Below are 25,071 nucleotides of genomic sequence, written 5' to 3' on the forward strand. Positions count from 1 at the left end.
GAAGCATGACATCGACGTGGCTGCTTTCAGAAGAGGTGGAATTGCTCAATGGGGACATAAAAGCCCAACCCTCAAATCCACACCGGCTTCATGAGAGCCAGTCTGGTGTAGGGGGTCAGGACAGAGATGGGGAACTTGTGGCTTTCCAATTGTTGTTGACTTCAGTTCTCGTCATCCTTTACCAAAGTCCCAGCCAGCAGTGGTAAGGGATTATGGAAGCTGTAGCGCAACAACATCTGGAGGGCCATGTGTTCCTCATCCAATTTAGAGCATATGACTAGGACCAAAGAGATTCAAAGATGAGATACTGTATTATTAAAATTTGCATACCGCCCTATACTAAGGGTGGTTCACAGCATAAAATTACAATATAAAAACCACAAAAATGCATCCTAAAGATAAAAACAGAAGCAATCCAATAATCCTCCCTCCCACAACACATGTAGAAGGGCATCAGATATCAATTAGCTAAAAGCCTGGTTAAAGAGGAAGGTTTCTGCCTAGCACCTAGAAGGTGTATAATGAAGGCACCAGGTGAACTTCCCTGGGGAGAGCATTCCACAGATGGGGAGCCACTGCAGAGGAGGCCCATTCTCATGTTGCCACCCTCTGGACCTCTCGTGAACACAAAGAAGGGCTTCAGAGGATGATAGGATCATAGAATCATAGAATCATAGAGTTGGAAGAGACCACAAGGGCCATCCAGTCCAACCCCCTGCCAAGCAGGAAACACCATCAAAGCATTCCTGACAGATGGCTGTCAAGCCTCTGCTTAAAGACCTCCAAAGGAGGTCACTCCTTGGCAGCAAATTCCACCACACTCCTTGGCACTCCACCACACTCCTTGGCAGCAAATTCCACTGCCGAACAGCTCTTACTGTCAGGAAGTTCTTCCTAATGTTTAGGTGGATTTTTCTTTCTTGTAGTTTGAATCCGTTGCTCCGTGTCCGCTTCTCTGGAGCAGCAGAAAACAACCTTTCTCCCTCCTTTATATGACATCCTTTTATATATTTGAACATGGTTATCATATCACCCCTTAACCTTCTCTTCTCCAGGCTAAACATACCCAGCTCCCTAAGCCGTTCCTCATAAGGCATCGTTTCCAGGCCTTTGACCATTTTGGTTGCCCTCTTCTGGACACGTTCCAGCTTATCAGTATCCTTCTTGAACTGTGGTGCCCAGAACTGGACACAATACTCCAGGTGAGGTCTGACCAGAGCAGAATACAGTGGTACTATTACTTCCCTTGATCTAGATGCTATACTCCTATTGATGCAGCCCAGAATTGCATTGGCTTTTTTAGCTGCTGCATCACACTGCTGACTCATGTCAAGTTTGTGGTCAACCAAAACTCCTAGATCCTTTTCACATGTACTGCTCTCAAGCCAGGTGTCTCCCATCCTGTATTTGTGCCTTTCATTTTTTTTGCCCAAGTGTAGTACTTTACATTTCTCCTTGTTAAAATTCATCTTGTTTGCTTTGGCCCAGTTGTCTAATCTGTTAAGGTCATTCTGAAGTGTGATCCTGTCCTCTGGGGTGTTAGCCACAGGGTCCAGGTAGGTTCCCTGTGAACCAGGTAGGTTCACACCACATTTTCCATCACTTGCATTCAAGCCATATTCCTATCTACTTAATTGCCCGTAAGTTCTTGGTAAACCAGGGAGCTGAATGGATGTCCCATGTCAAGAGCCAGTGAACTGCAGCCAGCAGTCTTCTTAGTGAAAACCCTTCTGGGCTGACTATGCCCATCCAAAGTTACCACTGGATTTTTCTGGGCAGTGGGCAAGAAGGAGTATAAAGGACTTCCTTTTCTAGTTGAGTCTTGCTTAGGTAAGTAGGTCCTCCTGAGCCGTGGTGTCTTCCAGTATTCCCGATTGTTCTTTGGTCCTGATTCCTGGCTTCTTCTTTGGTCCTGCCTTGCTCATCAGTTCTCACCACTAAACTGTCTCATGGCTCAGGAACCATGCCAAGGGAAAACTCACTGACGGGTCTCAGAGACTCCCATCAGATTCCATCAACCTCTAGGAGTGGACCATTATAATAGCCCCACCACTGCTGTAGAGGGAAACAGTGAGTGCCAGCCACCAACTCACCAGGAAGTGATCTTCCCGTAACATTCAGTACATATTTAGTACATTTATATCATGGTTTTCTTTCCTCATGTAACTCAAGAGTGGCATACATAGAATACCCAGGTGATCGCCTATCCAGGCACTCAGCAGATGCAGTCTGCCTTGCAGCTACCTTGCTTGAAAGAGGCAAAGGAGAGAGAAAGCACCACTTTTGTGCTGAAAGTCACTGCCTCCTGGTTTCATTTTGCCCCCAAGATACTGTTTTACTTTGGGGGCAAACAGGGAGGTGGCAATTTTTCATTTTAAAAAACTGGCGTGAGCCCCTGATCAAGATGGGAAACCTATTTTGGATTGGGGACCCGTGACTCAATTTCCCCCAAAATATAACTGTCCTGGTTACGTATGCTGCTTTCAAACCATTTCCAACATTTTGTATCATTTGGTTCTTATGCTTGTTATGTGCAGGCAATAGTTGTTGTCCATTGAATAAACTGATCTAGATCTTATCCATTTACAGCATGGTTAGGTAACCTTTGGTCCTCCAGATGCTCTAGACTACAACTCCCATCAGCCCCAGCAAACATGGTCAATGGACAGGGATGCTGGGAGATGCCATTCAGCAACACCTGGAGGGCCAAAGGTTCCCCGTCCCTGATTTAGAGAACAATGGTAAAACCCTACCATACTTTGGATGCTGCTGTACTATTGCCCCACTCATTTCAAATGTACCTGACCATCCTGGGAGGCAGCGACAATAGCCAGTAGTGGGATGACAGCCATCTGCATGGCTGCAGTCACAGCGCTCTGAACAGTCCAACCCATATGTGCCATCCTGTCAAAAAAAAGACAAAAGAATGCTGAATGTAAACAGTAAATTTTAGATGGGATTGGTATGCAAGTGGTTTAGAGCTTCGAATTTCTGGGCTCTGGTTGATGGGATAAAAAACAATTTCTGGCTGATTTCCATATTTTTGTACAGGGAAAGGACATCACTCAGTGACAGAGCAATTGCTTTGGATGCAGAAGGTCTAAGGCTCAATCCTCAGCCTCAGACGCTCCAGGTAGGGTTGGGAATGTCCACTGTCTGAAACCACAGAGAGACGGTGCTAGTCAGCACTGACATTACTGAGCTAGATGGAGCAATGGTCTGCCTCAGCATAAGGGAGCTTCCTATGTTCTTATGTTTTTCCCTAACAGGCCTTAAAGCAGGTTGGAAGGGGGGATTTTGATCAGGGGAAACAGCATGGGGTCTAGATCCAATTGCTCTCTCATTCATACAAATGCACACTAACACCATGGCCAGATGAAAAGAAATGAAAAGAGGTGTGAGATTTTGACTGGATTATCTAGCTACAGGTTTATCATTGCCACCAAAGATTAACTGTCGTTAAGTACAGCCATAATTCAGAGGTGGACTTAGGGGAGTGCAACCAGTTCGCCCACACTAGATGGAGTGTGTATGGAGGTCCTGGGCTGTCAAGACAACCAGACCCCACTCTTGGCCTTACTGATGTGGTCTAAAGGAAAGCAGAGCAATACGTTTGTCACCAGTTTGACTGCAGGAGGAGCCAGAAGGGAGCATACCAGGCGCCATTTGACCATTTTAGGGACTCCACTCCGGATTTGTGTAGTGTTTACTCCTTGTTTACCTGAAGATATCCCACAAGGCAGTTTTCGGTTCAGGATCAGACTTTTCCTTCTTCTAGATGGGCTACCTTTCCAGGTTGATGACCCCCACCTGCCCCTCCTCTACAGCACAAGCGGAAAACCACCTTCTTGACCATTGGATCTACTATTGGTCTCGTCCACTCAATCTGCCGGAGCCTGTTCTTTGTAGGCAGGGGAAATCCTTAACTCACTGAGAGTTTAAGACCCATCGGCTACCCACACCTGGTTTAGCCGGCCAGTCAAAGCTGTTTCCCAGGGTGTGGCCTCTGTTGCATGCTGACAGCTTTTAGGAACCACGGGTGAGAGCAGAGTGCAGGGTGGGGACCAAAGGTAGACAAAACTACCCCAGAAGGAAGACATCATGTCCCTCACCAGAGGTATTACCCCTCCCCTAGCACTCCACACACCCCTTTAAACAGTGTAACATCTTAAATTAAGCAGAGCAGTTTAAACATTTCTATGAATATTGAAAATCACAAACCCCACCTTTCAGTGTTTAATTACCTGGCAAGGGTATTCACATTTTTCTCCTCTCCATCCTGGAGCACAGGTACAAGTTCCATCCAGAGTATTGCATGCCCCTCCGTTAAGGCACTGGCATGTTAAATTGCAGCCAAGACCCCACGTCCCACTAGGACAGTTTATAGAGCAGTCAACTCCATGCCAACCTACCACAATGAAAACAAAACAGCTCTTTTCAGTAAAGAGTTCTAATTTTCAAATTCTTCCTGCCTATTTCTTCCAACAATCAATGTCAGATTTTAGGGGATGCTTAGTGTCGTGCAATCAATGGGCTCCCTGTCTGAAAGATGACCACAACTGTCTTTTCTTCTTCTTCTTATATTCTGCTATCTTTGCAGTGGCACCAACACCAACATCCTGGGTGGGATTTTAGTGGGTGGTGGGCAGCAGTGCCACAACTGAATCAGAGCCAAGCTGAGCTCCTATCCATGGTGGTCTCCCACCACTTTAATTTACCTGTGATACAATGTTCTGACCTATAGATAAGGGAGGGCCAAATTCCCTTAAGGACAACTGTCTGGGGACTGCAGGTCTGAGAGGCAAAAGCAGACAGGGCAATAAATGTGACTTTGTACAATAGGTTACTTTCTAGTCATGTGAAATCAGACACCCACACACCTATCCAGCTTTTTTTTGGGGGGGGGGTTACATTTTAGGAACATTAAGATGCCAAATGGACATGGATAGGAGCTGAGCTTTGCTACTATCAAAAGTGAACTGCTGGCAAGGTCACTATGCAGTAACATGGCAGGATCCGGCCAGTTTAGGGAGAGTCCTGAGGACCAGATAGACTTCTGATGAGAAGATACAGTTTTGACTAAGAATTTTAGCATAACACATAGCTTTTTTAAAACAAACAAACCATTTGTCTTGGGATAGATGTTACAAATTACCCAGTAGGGATTATCACTACCTTTCCCTAAATATTGTATGTGAGAGCAAGATACAAATATATAAGAGCTGAAGGGAAAGGAGCCTTCCTTAACAAGAATCTGAGATGTCCAAGAACAATTTTAAGCTGATACTTGTGAACATTTTGGTCCATAAAAGCATAGGAAATGTGGTGGAGATGCCCCTTCTAGTTAAAATTAAGAATAAATGCAATTCTGTGTAATCAATAGTGACACAGCAGGATTCCTAATTTTATACTTCATTTACAGCAAGGGGAATAAAAATAACTCTGCTGAATCTAATCAATATGTTATTCAAAACACATGTTCTGTGATGAATTTGTCTCATGACCAGAATCCCTAGCTGCATATAGCTGTTTAGGAAAGGCATTTTGTTGACGCAGGCCACTGTGCACTTAACACAATAAATAAAAATGCATTCCTATAGTCAAGGGGTGCTTACAATTGTTATCTTATAGCTCTTTCCATTTGCTTATTTATTATGTAGGACATTTAGGTCCTTTCTGAGATGATGCTAGCATCCCCCAAAATTATTTGAAAATCATGTGTTACTGCTCTGTTTGATTGACTCAACTCCTCAGTACTGCAGAATATTTTTTTAAATAGCTTTATTTATTCACTTTTTTAAAAAAAGAAACAATACAAAACAAATACAAAACAAATTCAACATTCATTCAAAATAAGCCACCCAAATAATAATAAACAAATAAAATATACTTCCAAACAATAACAAATCGCTTCCCTTGAAAAATTTTCTGCTACTTGCGTTACTTTTCTTTGTTATCCCAATTGTGGGTACTGTAAATATTTCTCTCTTATCAATGTTTCTCTTATATTCCCCTATGTTATTCTAGTCTAAACAGATCGCTAACTCTGTTTTTATATTTTGTTTCCTAAAATAATCTTCCACATATTCCCATTCAATTTTGGATCTTTGTTTAGATGTATTTCTGATTGCCGCAGTCATCCTTGCCAGATTCATAAATTCTATTAATTTTATCTGCCACTCCTGGATTGTGGGTACCTCTTCCTTTTTCCATCTTTGACCTATCAACAATCTTGCTGCCGCACATGCATAAAGAAAGATGTTTCCCCTATTTTCAGGTATCAGACTTAACAAAAAATATTCCGGTTTTCCCCCAAAGGTGACCTTTAACATCTTTTTCAACTCCTCATACACTCCCCCCCCATAATTTATTAATTTTTATACACCCCCACCAACAATGAAAATAATCCCCCACTTTGATCTTACATTTCAAACATTTTTTCCCCGAATCATTCTTTATAAATCTTTGCTATCTTATTTGGGGTCAGGTCCCATCTATACACTAGCTTCATCATGTTCTCCTTGACACCCATGCAGAATAATAGGATCAAGTTTGTTGAGATTTTGAGAAGAGCTTGGTTACATGAGCAGTGCTTAGAAAGCACAGAAGAGGGGAGGGGAATTCCATTCTTACTTTTTCATTTTGCAGTTTTGCTTATATATTTAACACCTCTGGTAACATTAGTAGGTCTCAACAGTCCTGTGCCTTAACATCCAGTTAGTAAGTGGTTTAAAATCCATGTCCCACTTCTTGCCTTAAAAAAAATAAATTAATGTTTCATATGACTCCCGTATTACAAGTAGTACATTATTTATCCTACCTGCTTTGCAGGTACAAGAACCATCCACAGGGGAACAGATGGCCTCATTTTTGCAGTTGCATGTTGAGGAACATTTTACTCCATATGTTCCAAGAAGGCAAGGAATAGAGCAATCAGTTCCCTAAAAAATGGTTGACAAAAATAAAAACCATATTGCAATGAAAAGGAAAGTTGTTGACCTTTTTATTTCAATGACTACACAAGCAGTCTCTGAATGAATAATTGCCATTATTGAATTTTAAAGCAGAGCATATATATCCATATGCATTGTCCTAAATCTCTGTGCAAGAGATAATCTGCACCTACTGACTGCTTGCACATAGCATATTCACAGCAAACAAAGAAACATGCAACATAAACGTATTTTCTTACTGAGATTATCCTCAGGCAGGAAAAATATAATATATGAAAGTCTCTTAGTGCATTCTAGATATCCATTTGCTCACTCTGAAATTGTGCAAATATTAGGAAGTGCCTAATCTATAAAAAATAAGAATGTGTAAAATTTGCATTTCCACAGTGTTTTCCTATTTTCTGTCATGCTATACAGAAACTCTGCAGAGTGTCTCAGATTCCCTAGCTCTTAGGAACTGCGGGTGAAAAATTGATGCACAGAATAATGTGCACCCAAGTGCACATGGTGCCTACTGCTTTCAATTTCATGGAAATTCATATGCACATCTGAGTGTTATGTCCCCCTACTTAAGCTCTAGCAAGTTAGCTAAGGGGCTTAGCTTATACATCCAGTTGCTGCTACCAGTATTTCTTTTCTGACACAAAGCAAATTCTATAGTGGAAGCTAAACCTGCTAGATTGCCACATCATCATTAATAAAAGATACTAATTTCATATTAGTTGGCATGAAAAATAATGCATCTTTTCACAAATCCCTTATTCATGTTACTTCTACTATAAGCAGAGACAATCAAAGGCAATACTGTAGAAGCATACAATGTAAGTAGAAATAGGTGGAAAGAACAAAAGCAAAAAGTATAACTCAACAGAACTTTTTACCATTGCTTTTAAGATTGTATTATGAGCATTACATTTTTATATAAACACAGGTGATTGGTTGCTACATTAGATGTCAGGTTTACACCAATAATTTGATTTATAATGAGAATTACATGTTGTCACTTAAATCCCTGGACCGGAACTTCCAATAGTTCCTTCTGCTTCTTTTCCACAGGCCCTGTCGGGAAGGTATTTATCCTTTCCCTGGGCACGGGGCCAATTGGGAGACAGGAGTACGATCTGGCTGGCAATAGGCCGGTTCACAGGGGAAACGTAGTGCCCGCCCGCAAAGCCGCCCGCCCAGGGAGGGCAAATGGACTTAGCAGCTTTCCATTCTTCTTATTCTCAAATACAGGTGAGGAGATTCTAACAGATTGCTTTATTGAATTCCATAACTTGTAGGTGTGATCTTAAGGCTATCCCCCTCCCGACATAAATTTTTTAATTCAGTTGACCTTTTTTTAAGGTGAGTGGTTCATCTACATCCAGGCATCCCCAAACTTCGGCTCTCCAGATGTTTTGGACTACAATTCCCATCATCCCTGACCACTGGTCCTTTTAGCTAGGGATCATGGGAGTTGTAGGCCAAAACATCTGGAGGGCCGCAGTTTGGGGATGCCTGATCTACATTTTATCAGTTATCACTACAAGCAACTCAGTGGACACATTCAGAAGTGGTGAATACAATGCTACTGCTACTGTCTTGATTTCTAACATTCCCTTTCCACTGTTGCACTATTGAACTGATGCTTTTAAAAAATAAATATAGAACCGTGGCACACTAAATTTCATTCACACCGATGGGTGTGGTGTGACACGCTGGCACCCTTTAGGTGCTTCTGTTCCTCCATGATTCACACATGAAAATGGCAAAAAAAGACCTGTACACTTGCACACCACCTCAAATTTCTTTCATCCAACCATTTTACGAGTTAACGAGGTTGTAAACAGATTTTATTTTATTTTCCTGAAGGCAATTAATGTGGAAATAAATGTTAGACTTCCACTAGATTCTCAGAAGTGGCCTTTGTGACATTTGACAGATCACATAATACATGAAAATGATCAAGTAGGAAGTGTCAGGAAAATGCAGCCACTGTGTCCAAAGGACTCATAGCTGCCAAGTTTTCCCTTTTCTCGCAAGGAAGCCTATTCAGCATAATGGAAAATCCCTTAAAAAAAGGGATAACTTGGCAGCTATGAAAGGACTGGTAGCTGCTGAGACAGCCAATGAGGAATAGTCAATGACAATCAAAATGGTGTACCTTAAATCCTGGGGCACAGATGCATTTTCCAGTCACACTGTCACAGTCAGCACCATTTTGGCAACTGCAAATCTGTTGACAAGATTCTCCATAGAATCCTGGGGAACATGTCTCATTACAGTAGAGTCCAGACCGGCCCGGCTTGCAGGAACATTCTCCAGACATAGGATGACAGCTGTGACCAAGGCATGAAAGGAATAAAACATTTGGAGTTAAATATGACACCAAGAATCCAATGCAGCAAAATACTCTTACAGACACATTATAAAAGGATTTCACACAGAGGGCTTTAAAAATAAAATGAAAATGCATGCACATAGGAGTGGGTGGGGATACAGGAACACACACTAATATTATGTTACTTATGTAATAGTAAATAGGACTTCTATTTATTTCGTATCTTAAATTAAAAACATTCCTTTTGTATTGTGGAAAATTTCCTGTCACATGGATATGGTTAGAATTAATTTCTGGGGTGGGCTGTGACAAAAGTAATCTGAATGAACAACCACAATATGCTTTCAAATTAAGCAGAAAAACCTCTGTTGGCTCATTAGGGTGAAACTCACTCACCTACTCCCACAAACTGACTACCACTAAGCTCCTGCTCATAATTTGCATTCTGCTTTATTATGAAGACCTTTATGATACATCCATGAGCTTCTTTGTGAGTTAAGACTAAAGACATGGCATTAAAAGACATTATTGCATTTAACGTGCAGTGTGGAATTTCATCCCAAAGCAAATACGAGCTTCAGAGCAGGGATTCCTACAGTAAGGGAAGAAAGGGTTAAATGCCTTCCATGTCTGCTGTACTTGCCACAATATCTGCCCTCACAGCTGATGCTGTGAATTTGAATTAAAATGAATAAATAAATCCTGTGCAAATATGCAGTTAACTCATGTGTAGTTTGGCTCTGAGTAAGAAACCTATATATGCTTCCCCTGGCTTAAAGTGGTGTGCTAGCCTGCAATGGATTTCCTTCCTTGAAATGACGCCAAATCACTTTTACAGAAGAAAGGTCAGGGGCACTTTTACAACCTTGGAGAATATGGATAGCCTGTGGTTTCCATACCTGGTGAAAGACCAGCTGTCTTTACCTGAAAACAGCAGCTCCATTCAATAGCAGCTTCATTCAATAACAGCCACACAGCTGTTGTCTTGTAACAAATGGACACCATCAGCTGTGCTAAGATATATGTGCCAGGAAAGTGGACACAAAGGGGTGCTCTGTGGTTCTCTGGCAGACAAAGCACTCAGCTTAACGCTCACCAAAAGGAAGTCTTAATATCCAGATCAATTATGTTTACAATAGACAGCTTGTTTAAAGATGGACTCTGATCACTGATTGAAGTAATATTCCCCAAGGCATCCTGAAGGGGGAGGATGTACCAAAATCCAGACACATCAAATGAATTATGGCTGAAGATGGCCTTGCTTCAGTGATTTACGGGGGAAATCCTTGCTGTAAGACTCCTTGCTCATTTAATATAACTTCTTTAATGCTTGATGTTCTTTATCACTATTACTAAATGCCATGACCACCAAAAGACACTGGCTTTCTTATGAGAGTAAAACAAAAAGCATAAAAGCAGACACACAAATATAAAGTAAGTTTTCCATTAAACTCCAATCTGCAGAAAACAGGAAGTCCACATGTTTTCTAGCTGCTATATTATGTGTTACATGTTTCTGAAATCTTTGGGAGACATAAGATTATTCATTACTATTTGATTACCGGTATTTGATCCTAATTTTCAATCTTTGGTTTTCAATGCAGTTTACAATTAATCCAGAGTGAGGCAGCTAGACTGGTGACTGGGAGCAGCCGCTGAGACCATATAACACTGGTACTGAAAGATCTACATTGGCTTCCAGTACGTTTCTTTTTTATTATTATTATTAAAGATTTTCTTGATTTACAAAAGTACCTAGACACAATCAAAAGACAATGGGAAGACGACATTGGCTACGAGATTAACCCCCCTCAATGGACCAGAATGTGGTCTAAACCCCCCTTTAAATCCCAGTACGTTTCTGAGCACAATTCAAAGTGTTGGTGCTGACATTTAAAGCTCAAAACGGCCTCGGCCCAGTATACCTGAAGGAGCGACTCCACCCCTATTGTTCAGCCCGGACACTGAGGTCCAGCTCTGAGGGCCTTCTGGTGGTTCCCTTACTGTGAGAAGTAAAGCTACAGGGAACCAGGCAGAGGGCCTCCTTGGTAGTGGCACCCACCCTGTGGAATGCCCCCCCATCAGATGTCAAGGAAATAAACAACTATCTGACTTTTAGAAAACATCTGAAGGCAGCTCTGTATCAGGAAGTGTTTAATGTTTGATGTTTTACTATGCATTTATATATGTTGGAAGCCGCCCAGAGTGGCTGGGGAAACCCAGTCAGATGGGTGGGGCACAAACAATTAATAATAATAATAATTCCATTTCAGGTCAGTCAGAGAAAGTGATACGGGTAGCGGGCTTGCTGCAATGGTGCTCATTTCTCCTTATGGGAAGAGGCATGTGCGAAGTGCTCACCTACACAGGCGTGCTGCATGTAACCTGTTTTCAAAAACCAAGACGACAGCTCCATTCCAAGGAGTACTCCAACTTTAAGAGCGCTCCTATCCCCAATATCCAAATGCTGCTTTTAAAAAAATTAACAAAACCTTCCGTTCCACGTAGTGAGAAATTGCAGCTTCTGGTGTGCACATTTCAAATGATCCTGGGGGTGATGAATAATCCTGGGAGTGATGGGAGATGATGACATGTGTTCCCTCCCATGGACATTGTATTAGAGGAAAAAGATGGCTGTTTCCATCTAAGGACTCAATCTAAATAACTTTATTGCACTAGGCATTGGCCATGACAAATCTGAATTTTAAAAAAATACAAGCAAAAGGGGTGTTGCGCCACAAATAATGGTCTCCATTTAGATCTCTGTGTCTACCTTACAGTTCACGCCTATATTGTCCAGGGTCTTCTTTCCGGTCTTTTTGGCCGCCAAAGCAAAAAGTGGGTGCCTTTATGAGTCACTGGAGCGTTTACATTGCTAAGAAGCCATAGGACCTTCTCTGATGGGAAGAGACATCTTTCCTTTACAGACGGTAGAGAGATAAATCACCTCCGAGGTCCAATGTATACTGGGCAAAATAGTAAACAGTGCAAGATGTCTTCCACCTGCGGTTACCCACATATACAGAGTCTGTCTTTGAACGGTACCTTGTTATATCGTCCGTCCAGGATGGCGGAGGGCATAGCTTGAATCGCAGCTCAGTAAAAGTGAATCTAAGTGAGGCTGGCCGTCTAAGTATCTAAAGGGAAAAGACTGTAGCCCAGTGGTACATTATCTGCTCTGCATGCAGAAAGTGTCAGGTTTAATCCTTGGCATCTCTAGGTAGAGCTGGGTGAGACCCCAGTCTGAAATTTGAAGGGCTGCTGCCAGTCCGTGTAGATAATACCCAACTTGACCACTGAACTATGGCTGCTTCCCATATCACTTGCACAACAAAGGACTCAACAGCATTCTGCAAATTCCCAAGTCCTGCTGCATTCCTTGAGATTCATCCCACAGTGTTCCAGGGGGGCCCTTGACTCTCACGAGCAGATGCATCGGGTGCAGCGGCAGGAGCTTGGAAAGCCCCACTGAATAAGCACAGCTCCACTTGTTCTTCTTTAAGTCCTTGGGGAATAAGAAATCCCTGTTCGTTCATTTTCTCTCTTTCTCTTTAAGTAGAAGTCAAACTGTGACATTGATATTCTGTAGCCCTGTTCCCCAGCCACAGTGTGCTAGGAAGCCATAGCGGCGCACGTATTGATTGACACCAAAATTAGTATTCTGTAATTTGTAATTAAAATATAGGAAGCAGAAACACTTTGGAAGCTTTTGATGGCTCGTGTTTAGTTAGTTTAATTGGCAATGCACAGCGCACACAGATGTTAAGAAATGCAGCACCTACTTATCTCTTAAATTCACATCTTAGAGAATCTGCTTGCACGCAGGACATCAAATTAGTATCTAAATCTGCAATTAATCAAATATTTTACTGCTAGTGAGAAATTATGCAGAGATGCTAGATCCATTGTGCATATACTCTTAGATATGGTGCTTATCATTCTGCCGGTATGGCCAAATCAGACCAAAGGCTTAGCTGGTCCAGCATCCTACTTTCCAGTGACCAACCAGATGCCTCTGAGACAAAAAGGGTATGAGAGCATGGCAGCATTTTCATGGTGACTACTGTTTTGAAAGTCAAAGTTTTGAATGGCAGAGGTGGGCAATACATTACTTTGAAAGGAAGAAATTTGCCTCTGTGCCCCAGACTTTCTTTTGGAAGAAAGTAGGGTCTATTGCTGAGGATTAGAGACTGATGGAAAATAGTGTATGACTGAAGGTTAAAAAAAAAAGGTAAAGGAACTCTGGACGGTTAAGTCCAGTCAAAGGCAACTATGGGGTTGCAGTGCTCATCTCGCTTTCAGGCCAAGAAGCCAGTGTTTGTCCAGACAACTTTCCAGGTCATGTGGCCAGCAGGACTAAACTGCTTCTGGTGCAATGGGACACCGTGACAGTAGCTTGCACACAGAAACACTGTTTACCTTCCTGCCGCAGCAGTACCTATTTATCTACTTGCGCTGGTGTGCTTTCAAACTGCTAGGTTGGCAAGAGCTGGGACAGAGCAACGGGAGTTCACCCCATCGTGGGGATTCAAACCGCCGACCTTCTGATCGGCAAGCCCAAGAGGTCCAGTGGTTTAGACCACAGCGCCACCCAGGTATGACTACCCCATGGTGAAATCCAATGTTTTTATGCTATTGAATGGTGCATGAAGTGTGTTAACACACTCTGTTTACAAAGGCATGTGAATATATTTTGGATATGTTCAGGCATATCTGAAATGTTTTGCTTTCATCCTATACTGCCAACTTAAACCGTTTGCTCTTTTGAAGTAAACTGTAGAATTAAAAAACAGATGCCCCCACGCCTACATTATTGTTAAGGCCATTCCATTTGTCACAGAAAATAGGAAATGTCAAAAACATGTTTAAAAATAGTCACATGCTTCTGTTTACATCTGAACATTTGCAGTTTGACTTGACCAAAGCTGTCTTTCCAGTGGTATAAATGAAGTAACAGCTGTGTTGAACATGAATCAAGCATTAACCTTGAAATATCAGAAATGCTGCACAGTGCTGTGCCATACATTCTTGTCCATGTAAAATGTTTATAGCAGACTTTAGTTAATTTTCTTAAAGCTTAATCACAGCTCCTACATACAGATTTTTAACAGAAGCAAGGTGCATTGGTTTGGTAAAACTTTTTTCATTTAACTAGCTCAACCTAGTAGTTACTACATTACCTATTGCCCACAGGGAAATGGCACATGGGAAAACAGGAAGCACACGAGTGAAAAGTCATGTTAATGAAAATGAGAAAGGAATGTAACCGGCTCCAACGTCAATTACTGAACACATCAAGCAATCACAATGTTTAAATATATAATCCTTGCTGATCATGATGCCAAAGAACAGTGGAAACATTTCTTTTAAAGCTTCTCAGCCACTTGGTGCAACAGTTGAACCATAAACTCTGATAAAAACCATGGATTGCACCATGTAAGGATTAGCTCTCTGACTGCTTGCCACGGCAATCTTGCTTAAAAATGTATAAACATCTTAAATACTGAATTAAATGCAGCAAGCCCCACTGCATGCATGCCCAGGCTTGTGTGCATACAATTGTGCTCCCTTCCCCTTTTTGAAACAGCAGCTGTCTTCTGCTCTCTCACAAAAGTGTTTTCATTTATTCCCAATTTCAATCTGATTCAGCCACTTAACTAATTCTACCTATCGCCCACAATTGGTAAAACTGCAGCACAAGATGACTGATACTTAGAAAAGGCAGTCAAGACTTTCTATTTACAAGCAATCTTCACTATTCTTTTCTGAGAACTGAATGGGAAAGCTAACCATCTTTTCAGGTATTGGCACACTGGACTAGAAACCAAGGAGCTTCAGACCTGTGGTTAGTAGCTACCAAGACTGCCATCCCAATACTGCAGAGAAGCAACAGAAACGTTAGTCTAGCTCCCTCTATATTTGGCCAACTGAAGTTGCCTGGACCAGCACAGAACAAGAATGACTGTCAAAAGTTCTAGAAGCTCACCTGTGAGTATTTGGCAAATAGCAGGGGCATTTTTTGTCACATTTGAGACCATAGACACCTTCGGAGCACAGTCTTGTTTCGCAGCGTTCTCCTGTGTATCCTGGCTCACAAAGGCATGCACCACTAATGTGATAGCATTTCCCACCATTCATGCATTGGCACGTCTCTGCACATTGTACTCCAAAGGTTCCCACTGGACATTCATCTTGGCATCTGTTGAGAAAGTCGGGGAGAGAGACATGTTCTTTACTTTCTATTAAAATATTTTGAAATTCTACTTGGAATCTCCATTCCATAATGGCAATAGCTGCATCTGCACTGTACCTTTAAAGCACATTCAAAGTAAATTCTGTACCTCAAAGAATTCTGGGCATTTCTAGTTTACCTCCCACAGAGTTACAATTCACAGCAATCCTTAACAAACCGCAATTATTGGAGGGCGTGGGGGTGGGCTTTAAAGGTGTAGTGTGTAGGAGACTATGAAAGGAATGTACAACTCTAAAAAATAAAATGAAGACAATATCAAGCCAAGCTTTCACTTTCACAGTAAATTTGGGTGCAAAGGGACAAGGATATAAACATGTTCAACATGAGAAAATAATTGCTCAAGAAATACCAGATGGATTCTCTCTAGTGTACAAAACTTCTACATGAATGAGGAGGGAGTGAAGCAGGTCCCTCTGCAAACACCTTTAAAATGATTCAGGTCAATGGTTTGATGATATAACATGAACACAAAGGATGGAAGTGTAATCCTTAGTATACCAACAGAGAAAACAACAACAGTTCTTTACCAGATATAACAGTCAAGAGGAAGAAAGCAAATCTCTGCTAAAGGACTGCTTAAAAACAGACTAGGATAAATGCTAAGAGATCGTTGTTTCTATTTAAATCAACAGTTAATCTTTTAAAGCCCATTTGTATGAAGCGATCCCACTATTGTCAGATCTCCGCCACTCAAATAACAGCCAGCTTCTTTTTCTTTAGAATGCCTAGTACTGACTACAACATTGCATATGTTTTCTTCTAGTTGATTTCTCCCACCTACCCAAGGCTATGAAGAGATGGAGACACACCTAGTTTATATGAAAAACTGCCCAAACAGGTCAGTTCCAAGACCTTAACAGGTTGTGTGTCTGTGTGTTTCTCAAAGAGATTGGGATGCATAGCCACACATGAAGCCCCATGTGGTCACTTTCTGATATTATTTAAGTCATCAGTATTCCACCTCTGTTCTTTCCAATCAGATTATTTCATACAGGTTAGGGCTAGAAGGGTATCAACTCAGATCCATTTGTTGCAAGGTGAACACTATCACCACCATAGATCATTCAGACCAGAAACACAAGTGTGCAACCTAGAGAGAGGAGGGCAGCATTCACATTGCAGCTTACGTATTCCATTTTCAGGACATTCCCCTGTTAGTCTCCACATGATTTGAGTTCTCACAAAATGTAAAAGCTACTTCCAGAACTATAGTGGAATATTGCTCAAGTTTAGCACTCATTTCGATATTATCTGCAAATGGATTTTTTTGCTGGAAGCAAATAACATGGAAATGAGTACAGTCGTACCTTGGAAGTCAAACAGAATCCGTTCTGGAAGTCCGTTCGACTTCCAAAACATTTGAAAACCAAACTGCGGCTTCTGATTGGCTGCAGGAAGCTCCTGCAGCCAATCAGAAGCCCCATCTGATGTTCGGGTTCCAAAAATAGTTTGCAAACCGGAACACTCACTTCCAAGTTTGTGGTGTTTGGAAGCCAAAACGTTCAAGAACTAAGCTGTTTGAAAACCAAGGTACGACTCACACTATATTCCACTATAACTCCAGAAGTGGCTTTTATACCAAGTGAAAGCTCAAATATAATGTGGAAATTGAGAGGCAGTGAAAAATCATGAAACTAGAATAAACAGCCATGTGAATGCAGCCTAGTGGTGTGTCCCAGAAAAGTATCTCTAAAATGAATAGTTCCACTTGTCTCAAGCAAAGTAACCAAGTGACAGGAAAGGCAACGGTTTTCCTTCCCAGCTCCAAATGTGGCAACAAGTCATATCCTGAGAATTGTGTATCAGCAAAACCTATTTAATTAATCTTTTGCAACTAGAAAGGCACCACACATCAGTGATATAATACATACCACCTGGCAAGCATAAAGTCTCAGTTTCAAACCTGGTATGATATCTCCATTTAAAAGGATGAGGTTGCAGATAATGGAGAAGACCTCTGCATAAGACCTTGGGTAGTTGCTGCTAGTCATAGTTAATACTTAGCTAGGCGGCCAAGTAGTCTGACCTGCTCTAAGCCAAATATTTCCAGCTACCTCGGAGGGAGAGAGTTCACCCCATTATGTTATCTCCCTAGATCCAGCACTTATAATACCTCAGAGGAAAGGGAAAATTATCTTTAGATTCTTGTTTCTTAGAACCCAAAATTCTACCACAATTGTGACCCGTGAAATATAAGACATGACTTTAAACCAAATTCTTCTTCCACACAGAACCCAACAGGATCCATCATACAAGAAGTCATTTTACCCTCGAAACACAAGTGCCTTCACTTCACTTCAGGGTCAAATCCACAATGAATAAACCTGCATAATGTGTTATTTCCTGTGGCAGTTGGAGCAAGAACTAAGAAAGAAAGCCTCTACCAATGTTCTGTGCTCCCTCCAACACACACAAAAATGGTTATGCAGAGATAATTGACAGTTAGGAAAAGAGGCCAGGGTTAAGGCCAGCTGCTACACATTCTTTTCAAACACCACAGGCAGTATGCAAGATTTGATGAAACATAAATAGGGAGCCCAGGGAGTTCTTAGTACATAGTAGCAAAGGGAATAATCCATTGGGAAGGTCTCTTGCACAAGTTCTACTGACATGAAAAGGAGCAAAGCCAAAGTTCCATTTTTTGGCAAGGATGTAAATAAAACTACTTGGGGAAGTTGTCAGAATTTTTCCTCCCCTCCAGTTCTGACAGTGATTCCTGATGGTATGTCACACAGAAAGCAGGGAACACAGAAGACCAAAACTCTGTTAGCTAAGGGAAGATGCCACGGATCCTCCTTCACAAATGGGGCTGTGAAAAGAAACCTTTCCCCGAGATGCAACCTGACAAGTTCACTTCCAGTATGTGGGATAGGGGAGTACATATAACCTTAAGTTTCATGCATCTGACAAAGTGGTTTGCTGGGGAAAAATAGTTAGGGGTTTTACTTTTTCAAGTTTATTTCTATTTCTGAAAGGATATCATAGTACATTTTGAATATTCTAGTAAGTTTTTGTTGTTGCTTTCATCTGTTTGGGGGAATTTCTTTTTCCAGACGTTTCATATTGGTTTTGTTAGTCATGTTTTGTTAACCTTGGGGAAGCATATAATGCCAGTTGCTTGGGAACAGAGGTGGAGAGGCTGCTGTTTTTGTGCTCAAGTCCTGCTTTTGTGGGCTTCCCATTGGCATCTGGTTGGCCACTGTAGGAAACAGGATGTGTCCTTGGTCTAATCTAGCAGGGCTTTTCTTACATACTTCTCTTAAGCCACAACTGAAGTGCCCCAAAATGAGGTGACCTAAAAATGTGTGCTGGCTAGGAAAAAAAGAGCTTCAATCAAGCCATCACCACTATCTTTACACAGTTCATAGACAAGCCTCCTGTTATGCTCCCATCTCATTTAGTCTCCATCTCATGAGTTTCCCCTTGCAATGGGAAAGACAAGCAACACAAGACCACATATTTTCCATCACCTCTCATGCAGAACTTGGAATCTCATGTCCCGAATGAGGTTCCCTGCCTTCTGCTCTCTGTCACTCAGGGCCCCCCTCCAGCATCCCTTTTTCCCCTTTAGTGTTTTTTTTTAGTTGGTTTTTTTATATGACGTCTCACTCCTCTCTTTGGGGTTCTTCCCATTTCCCAGTTAGCTCTTGTTAGATTTTATTGACAGCATCTTCAGCTAAAAGATCTCGGGTACAAGGGGAATACCTGCTGAGCCTCTGCCAGTCAGAGTAGACAGAACTGGGACCAAATGCTTCAGATTCACCTAAAGCAGCTTAATACGTTCAACACCAGATTTCAAAAGCAGACTTTGTAAATTCAAGAAGTCAACTTTGAATTCTAAAACGCTGCTGAATTTTAAAGGTTAGTTGTCAGGAAAGGAAGAGTGCTTCTATCTCCCACCCAAATAAGTACTGCAAGCTTCTAATTCTCAAAAGGCCTAACGTTGCAAGGTGATACTTTTGCGGCCTGCAAAATGCGACAACATATTGATCACAAAAGGAAGAAAACACATGCTGAGTTCCAGGGGGTGGGATGGGGGAAATAGGTCCCATCTTCCTTCCTTCTAAAAGACTTCAACTTGCTAACCAGGATTAGGGGTCCTGACATGAGCCATAAAAACAGAAAATAAGTGAAATTGTAATTGTAGAGCTGCAAGCTTTCTCAGAAGCAGCTGGGGGAGCAGAGCAGTGATGTCATAATTGGCCAGTGTGTAATCAGTCTTTCTCCAGGACAACAGTTTTAAAATACTTTATAAAAGGAAATCTATAGTAGCTAGAGTATATATATATATATTTCCTCCAATAGTGGGATGGCTGCAGTTTCCTGAGATACCAGCAGCGGAGTCACTGCTGTTTAGCAGGAGCAAGGGTGGGAGCCAATAGGTAAAGGTAAGGAACTCCTGGACGGATAAGTTCAATCAAAGACAACTATGGGGTTGTGGTGCTCATCTCGCTTTCAGGCCGAGGGAGCCGGTGTTCCAGGTCATGTGGCCAGCATGACTAAACCGCTTCTGGCGCAACAGAACACCGTGACGGAAACTAGAGCACACGGAAACGCTGTTTACCTTCCTGCCGCAGCGGTACCTATTTATCTACTTGCACGGGTGTGCTTTCGAACTGCTAGGTTGGGCAGGAGCTGGGACAGAGCAACGGGAACACACTCCGTCATGGGGATTCAATCCACCAACCTTCCGATTGGGAAGCCAAAGAGGGCTCAGTGGTTTAGACATGCCACTCCTGCCGCTGCACGTGCAGAGAGCCAACCTCCCAACACCCTTGCCCATCATACTCTCCCCTCCTGGTAAGCAGCAGCTCTGCAGTCAGGAGGTCAGATGAGTGGTATCAGCCCCACCCACCCCCAATCCACTACAGGAATTCAGTCAACAGGTGTTGACTGAATAACTCTTGAGGACACACTGAATCTTGGAATTTAAGGGGAATCTCCACTGAGCATCCCCACTGAATCTGGACAACTGTATAGTGGTACCTTGGTTCTCGAACTTAATCCGTTCCAGGAGTCTGTTTGACTCTCGAAACCGTTTGAAAACCAAAGCACGGCTTTCGACTGGCTGCAGGAGCTTCCTGCACTCAAGCAGAAGTCGCGTCAGGTGTTTGGCTTCCGAAAACAGTTCACAAACCAGAACACTTACTTCTAGGTTTGTGGTGCTCAGGAGTCGATTTGTTTGACAACTAAGCCATTCGGGAACCAAGGTACCGCTGTATTGGAATTCTCCCTTCTGCTCAGTAGCCACGGTACAAAGTGGTGAAGTTATATCTGCTTACCGTTCACCTGTGTAACCAGGGCTGCAGTGACACTGCCCTGTAGCTGAGTCACATGTCCCCCCATTGTGACACTGGCATTCTTGAGAGCAGTTCTTTCCGTAACGCCCTTCAGGACAAGGCTGACCACAGACTGTGCCCTGTTTGGAAACAGAATCTCGGTTTTATGCCTGGGAGTGCAGCTGCAAGAGGGAAAGACGAGGGGGGATCTGAAGGAAGCAAGGAGATTAACATGTTCGTATACCAGACAGCTTGTGCACATCTTAAAAATGACAGATACCGTTTTAGCTTGCAACACAACAAATGTTTGCCTCAAGTGTTAGGGTGCTAATTTGTTGGAATGTTCATTCTGTAAAATAAATCTAATCCTAGATTTAATTTCTAAGCAACAGTAAACATTTAGATATTTTAAACATAGCTCTTCTATGTCCATGCATACATTGTAATACAAGGAGATACTTTAGAGTCAAAATGCTTCAAAGGGAAAGATAACTTGTTACATCAATCTTTTTATTTTAAACTTGTTTTAAACTGTAAATTTTAAAGTCAAAGTTTTTTTTTAGTTTTTTTTAAACTCCTGCTGCACAGATTTTGCCAGGCCCCTGGCATATGTAAGATTCTTAGTCTAATCAACCTGTTCTAAAAAGTATGTTGGCTTCATGGAATGGGAGCTATGAAGCTTGAACAACAGTGGGGACAAACAACTGAGAACAACAAACCACATGCTGACTCAGAGAGGAGAAGCTTAATAATAATAATAGTAATAATAATAATATATTATTTATAACCCACCCATCTGGCTCCCAACAGATGATGATGATGATGATTAAAGTGATAAAACATCAAACATTAACAACATTAAAAACTTCCCTAAACAGGGCTGCCTTCAGATCTCTGAGAGGGCACCATCTAGCCTGGAATTCTTGCAGCATCTCTCTCCCTCTCCCTCTCTGACTGTCTTCTGACTATGCTTTTCAAACATAAAATAAAAAAACGGAAGGCAAAAAGAGACACATTCTTGGAAGATGCTTCCAAACTTTGGAATAACGTCCTCCGTGTGGAGGTCTACCAAAAATAAAGGAAAGGAAAAAAGCCAGGTGCTTTCTGTAATTGCAATGTAGTGTTTGGAGGATATTCATGGAGTATATAGGGGAATTATCTTTAGGTCCTTGTCTTCTGTACAAAATGTAAAGCTGTAAATATTTCTATAAGTGGTCCATGGCCTTAGGGATCGAGCAACAGAATATAAATGCGTGCATGAATTCCAATACAACTATAGAAGCAGGACAGAAATTTAAATAAATACAAGTCACTGACTTGGTAGAGCTTTTAGTGATTCATCTTGTGTGGGAAAGAAAGCATACGTTTTCTTTTCCTGTCTAGGCTCCTGTGAATTAGTAGATGCCGATTACCATATGTTTTTGTAAAGGTTTGGTTCTGATCCCTTATGATAGTATTGTGCGCTGACACATTTCCTCTTTTCTTGCCTGATGTTAGGCTGTGATTCCAATTACATTTTTCTCCAGAGGCCTGCAGCAGCGGAAGCTTATACTCTTTTATAAAGGTTTATTTACCATCCATCCGGGAGGACAGGCACATTCCCCAGTTACATGATGACATACTCCACCATTCTGACATGGGCATCTTTCTTCACACTGTGGCCCATGTTTGCCAGGAGGACAGAGATCCTCACAACTAAAAAAGAAAGAAAAGCATATTAAATATTACAGATACTTATAAATGTATTGGCATTTCTCGGGTGCTTTTAATATGCTACACATTTATTTCAGCTAAAGAATGCAAAACTAATCCATAAAAACAAAGGGAGCATTGCACCAAGAGTTTTGTTGCATAAGCAGTACAACTCCCCAGCTTACAATGGAGCATGCAGACATAATTCCTGGTAAATTGTCCCTATGTTAGCAATTAAAGGACTGCAGAAATAGGTCTACTTCCTTACAAATTTTTCTTCCCTGCTCCAATTTAGAATTGATTTGCACTGGTGTGTGTGTGTGTGTGTGTGTTAAAATTCTAACCAGTATTAATTGTATTAGTTGGATTGTAATGCCCCTTTACCTAATTGTGGTAATGTTTGCAGGATTTTAACTCTATTGTATGAAAAATATTAAGGCTGGTGTAGAAATTGTACAGTGCTTCTATCTGTGCTGGAGGAGAAGCTGATTTTTCAGTACCTTAAGTTAAAGGTAAAGGGATTCCTGACCATTAGGTCCAGTCGTGACCGACTCTGGGGCTACGGCACTCATCTCATGTTATTGGCTGAGGGAGCCGGCATACAGCTTCCAGGTCATGTGGCCAGCATGACAAAGCTGCTTCTGGCGAACTAGAGCAGCACACGGAAGCGCCATTTACCTTCCCGCTGTATCAGTACCTATTTATCTACTTGCACTTTGACATGCTTTTGAACTGCTAGGTTGGCAGGAGCTGGGACCGAACAACGGGAGCTCACCCTGTTGCGAGGATTCGAACCGCCAACCTTCTGATCAGCAAGCCCTAGGCTCTGTGGTTTAGACCACAGTGCCACCCGTGTCCCTTTTCAGTACCTTACATTTTGTCTTTTACATTGAGGAATTGGGGGGGGGGTTGTGCCTGGGGCAATCAGCTTTTTTATCTATCAGCCTGGGTTCCCCTGAAGGTATGTACTAAATCAACACATGTTCCAAATATCCTTATTTACCATGGACAATCCCAATTCCCTATTATTTAGTAACTGTCTAATTTTTGTCTCCTGAGGGATACTTTGCTAATACTGTAGCTAGAGTTACCATTCTTTAGATTGTTTCAGCAAAGGGCAGCTTACCCATTTTGAATATCTTCTGCTCTGGTATCCACCCTACAATTACAGTATAAGCTTCAAAACAAGTGGCCGCCTACATAAAAATTTACTACTGTTCCTCTAAGGAACTAAGAATACATTCCCCACTCACTATATGATACATTAGACCCGTGGTTCCCAACGTGGGGCACACACCCCACAGGGGGGACAATTTGATTTTTAAGGGGTACAATTCGAGAATGAGTTAGACCAAGTTAATGCCCTTTTAGGCTTCCTCCATGAACAAATGATCGAAACCCGGAAGTGAGTGTTCCGTTTATCGAACAATTTTTGGAAGCTGAATGTCTGACGGGGGTTCCATGGCTTCTGATTGGCCGCAGGCATTTGCTGCGGCAGATCAGAAGCCATACTTGGTTTTGGAAGTCAAACGGACTCCCGAAACAGATTCCATTCAACCTCCAAGGTACGACTGTACTTAATTTTTATCTTATGTTTTAGCAAGTTGGACCTGGAACTGAGAGGCAAATTCAACTCCCAACCCAACCATAAGCACAGAGCAAGTTGTTTTACCCTCATTGACACAGTATGGATCGTCTTGTCACCCACGCCAAGACTTTGGAAACGTAAAGACAATAAATGACACGTATTGTGAAATCTGCTGCTATTCTACACACATAACAAATACAACTGTTGCATACAAGGCTCCAGTGTATCCAGGAGGGCATCTGCATTCTCCAGTCACATGATCACAAGTGGCTCCATTCTGACACTGGCATTTCTGGTGGCAATCGTTTCCATATGTCCCTTGGTCACAACGTTCTTCGCAGCGCCATCCCTTGAATCCGGCAGCACAGTGGCAGGCTCCAGTGATGGGATTGCACAAGGCTCCATTTTTGCATTGGCAGCGACTACTGCAGTGCGGTCCCCAGTGGTAACTGTCACATGCTGAGTAGAAAGCAGAAAGCAAGGGTGACAATGGCTCCCTTAACCACTTATTCTCCAATACTTAAATTATTATGACTCAGCAATTTGAAATTAGCAGCACTAAAGTGATTTGCTTGTTTTTCCTTTTTTTAAAAAGTGATTTTTCATTGGACTGATCAATGTTCCCAACGTTGGAAATGTAAGCTTTTGAGTTGTGGATTACTTTTCCTCAAGTATAGGTGCTTGTATAAAAAAGGGTTGGAGGGGTTGCAATATTTATCCAGTTCTTTATTGCAAACCGGTTACTGACATACCGTAAATAGGATTCCCCCCCCCCCCCATGGTAAATCTAAACTGAAGGGGTGGAGGAAATATGGGCTCACATTTTGATGGCAGCAATGCCATGTGGACACAACAAAAAACTTGCATGAGTGAGAATTATCAATCCCACAATAAACACCTCTTTGGAAGCACATGTAGAGAAAATCCATGCTTTCTTGCAGGAAATGTTAACCAAATGAAACTGATCATTCTAAAGCAGATGT

The 25,071-nt window shown here is 42.0% G+C and overlaps 1 protein-coding gene across 1 annotated transcript in view; it reads right to left on the reverse strand.

Annotated features, from left to right (window-relative positions):
- MEGF10 (multiple EGF like domains 10) overlaps positions 1–25,071 on the reverse strand; it is a 112,972-nt gene that overhangs the window by 33,409 nt on the left and 54,492 nt on the right. Inside the window, exons 6-13 of the mRNA XM_035099947.3 lie at positions 24,301–24,547; positions 22,383–22,503; positions 20,812–20,948; positions 15,263–15,475; positions 9,100–9,274; positions 6,821–6,941; positions 4,245–4,408; positions 2,802–2,904 (exon numbers count right to left, since the gene is read on the reverse strand). Coding sequence (XP_034955838.2) covers positions 2,802–2,904; positions 4,245–4,408; positions 6,821–6,941; positions 9,100–9,274; positions 15,263–15,475; positions 20,812–20,948; positions 22,383–22,503; positions 24,301–24,547 — 1,281 coding nt within the window. The remainder of the gene's footprint in view (positions 1–2,801; positions 2,905–4,244; positions 4,409–6,820; positions 6,942–9,099; positions 9,275–15,262; positions 15,476–20,811; positions 20,949–22,382; positions 22,504–24,300; positions 24,548–25,071) is intronic.

This window comes from Zootoca vivipara, chromosome 10 (genome assembly GCF_965207765.1).
Source record: "Zootoca vivipara chromosome 10, rZooViv2.hap1.1, whole genome shotgun sequence".
Lineage (NCBI taxonomy): Eukaryota > Metazoa > Chordata > Lepidosauria > Squamata > Lacertidae > Zootoca > Zootoca vivipara.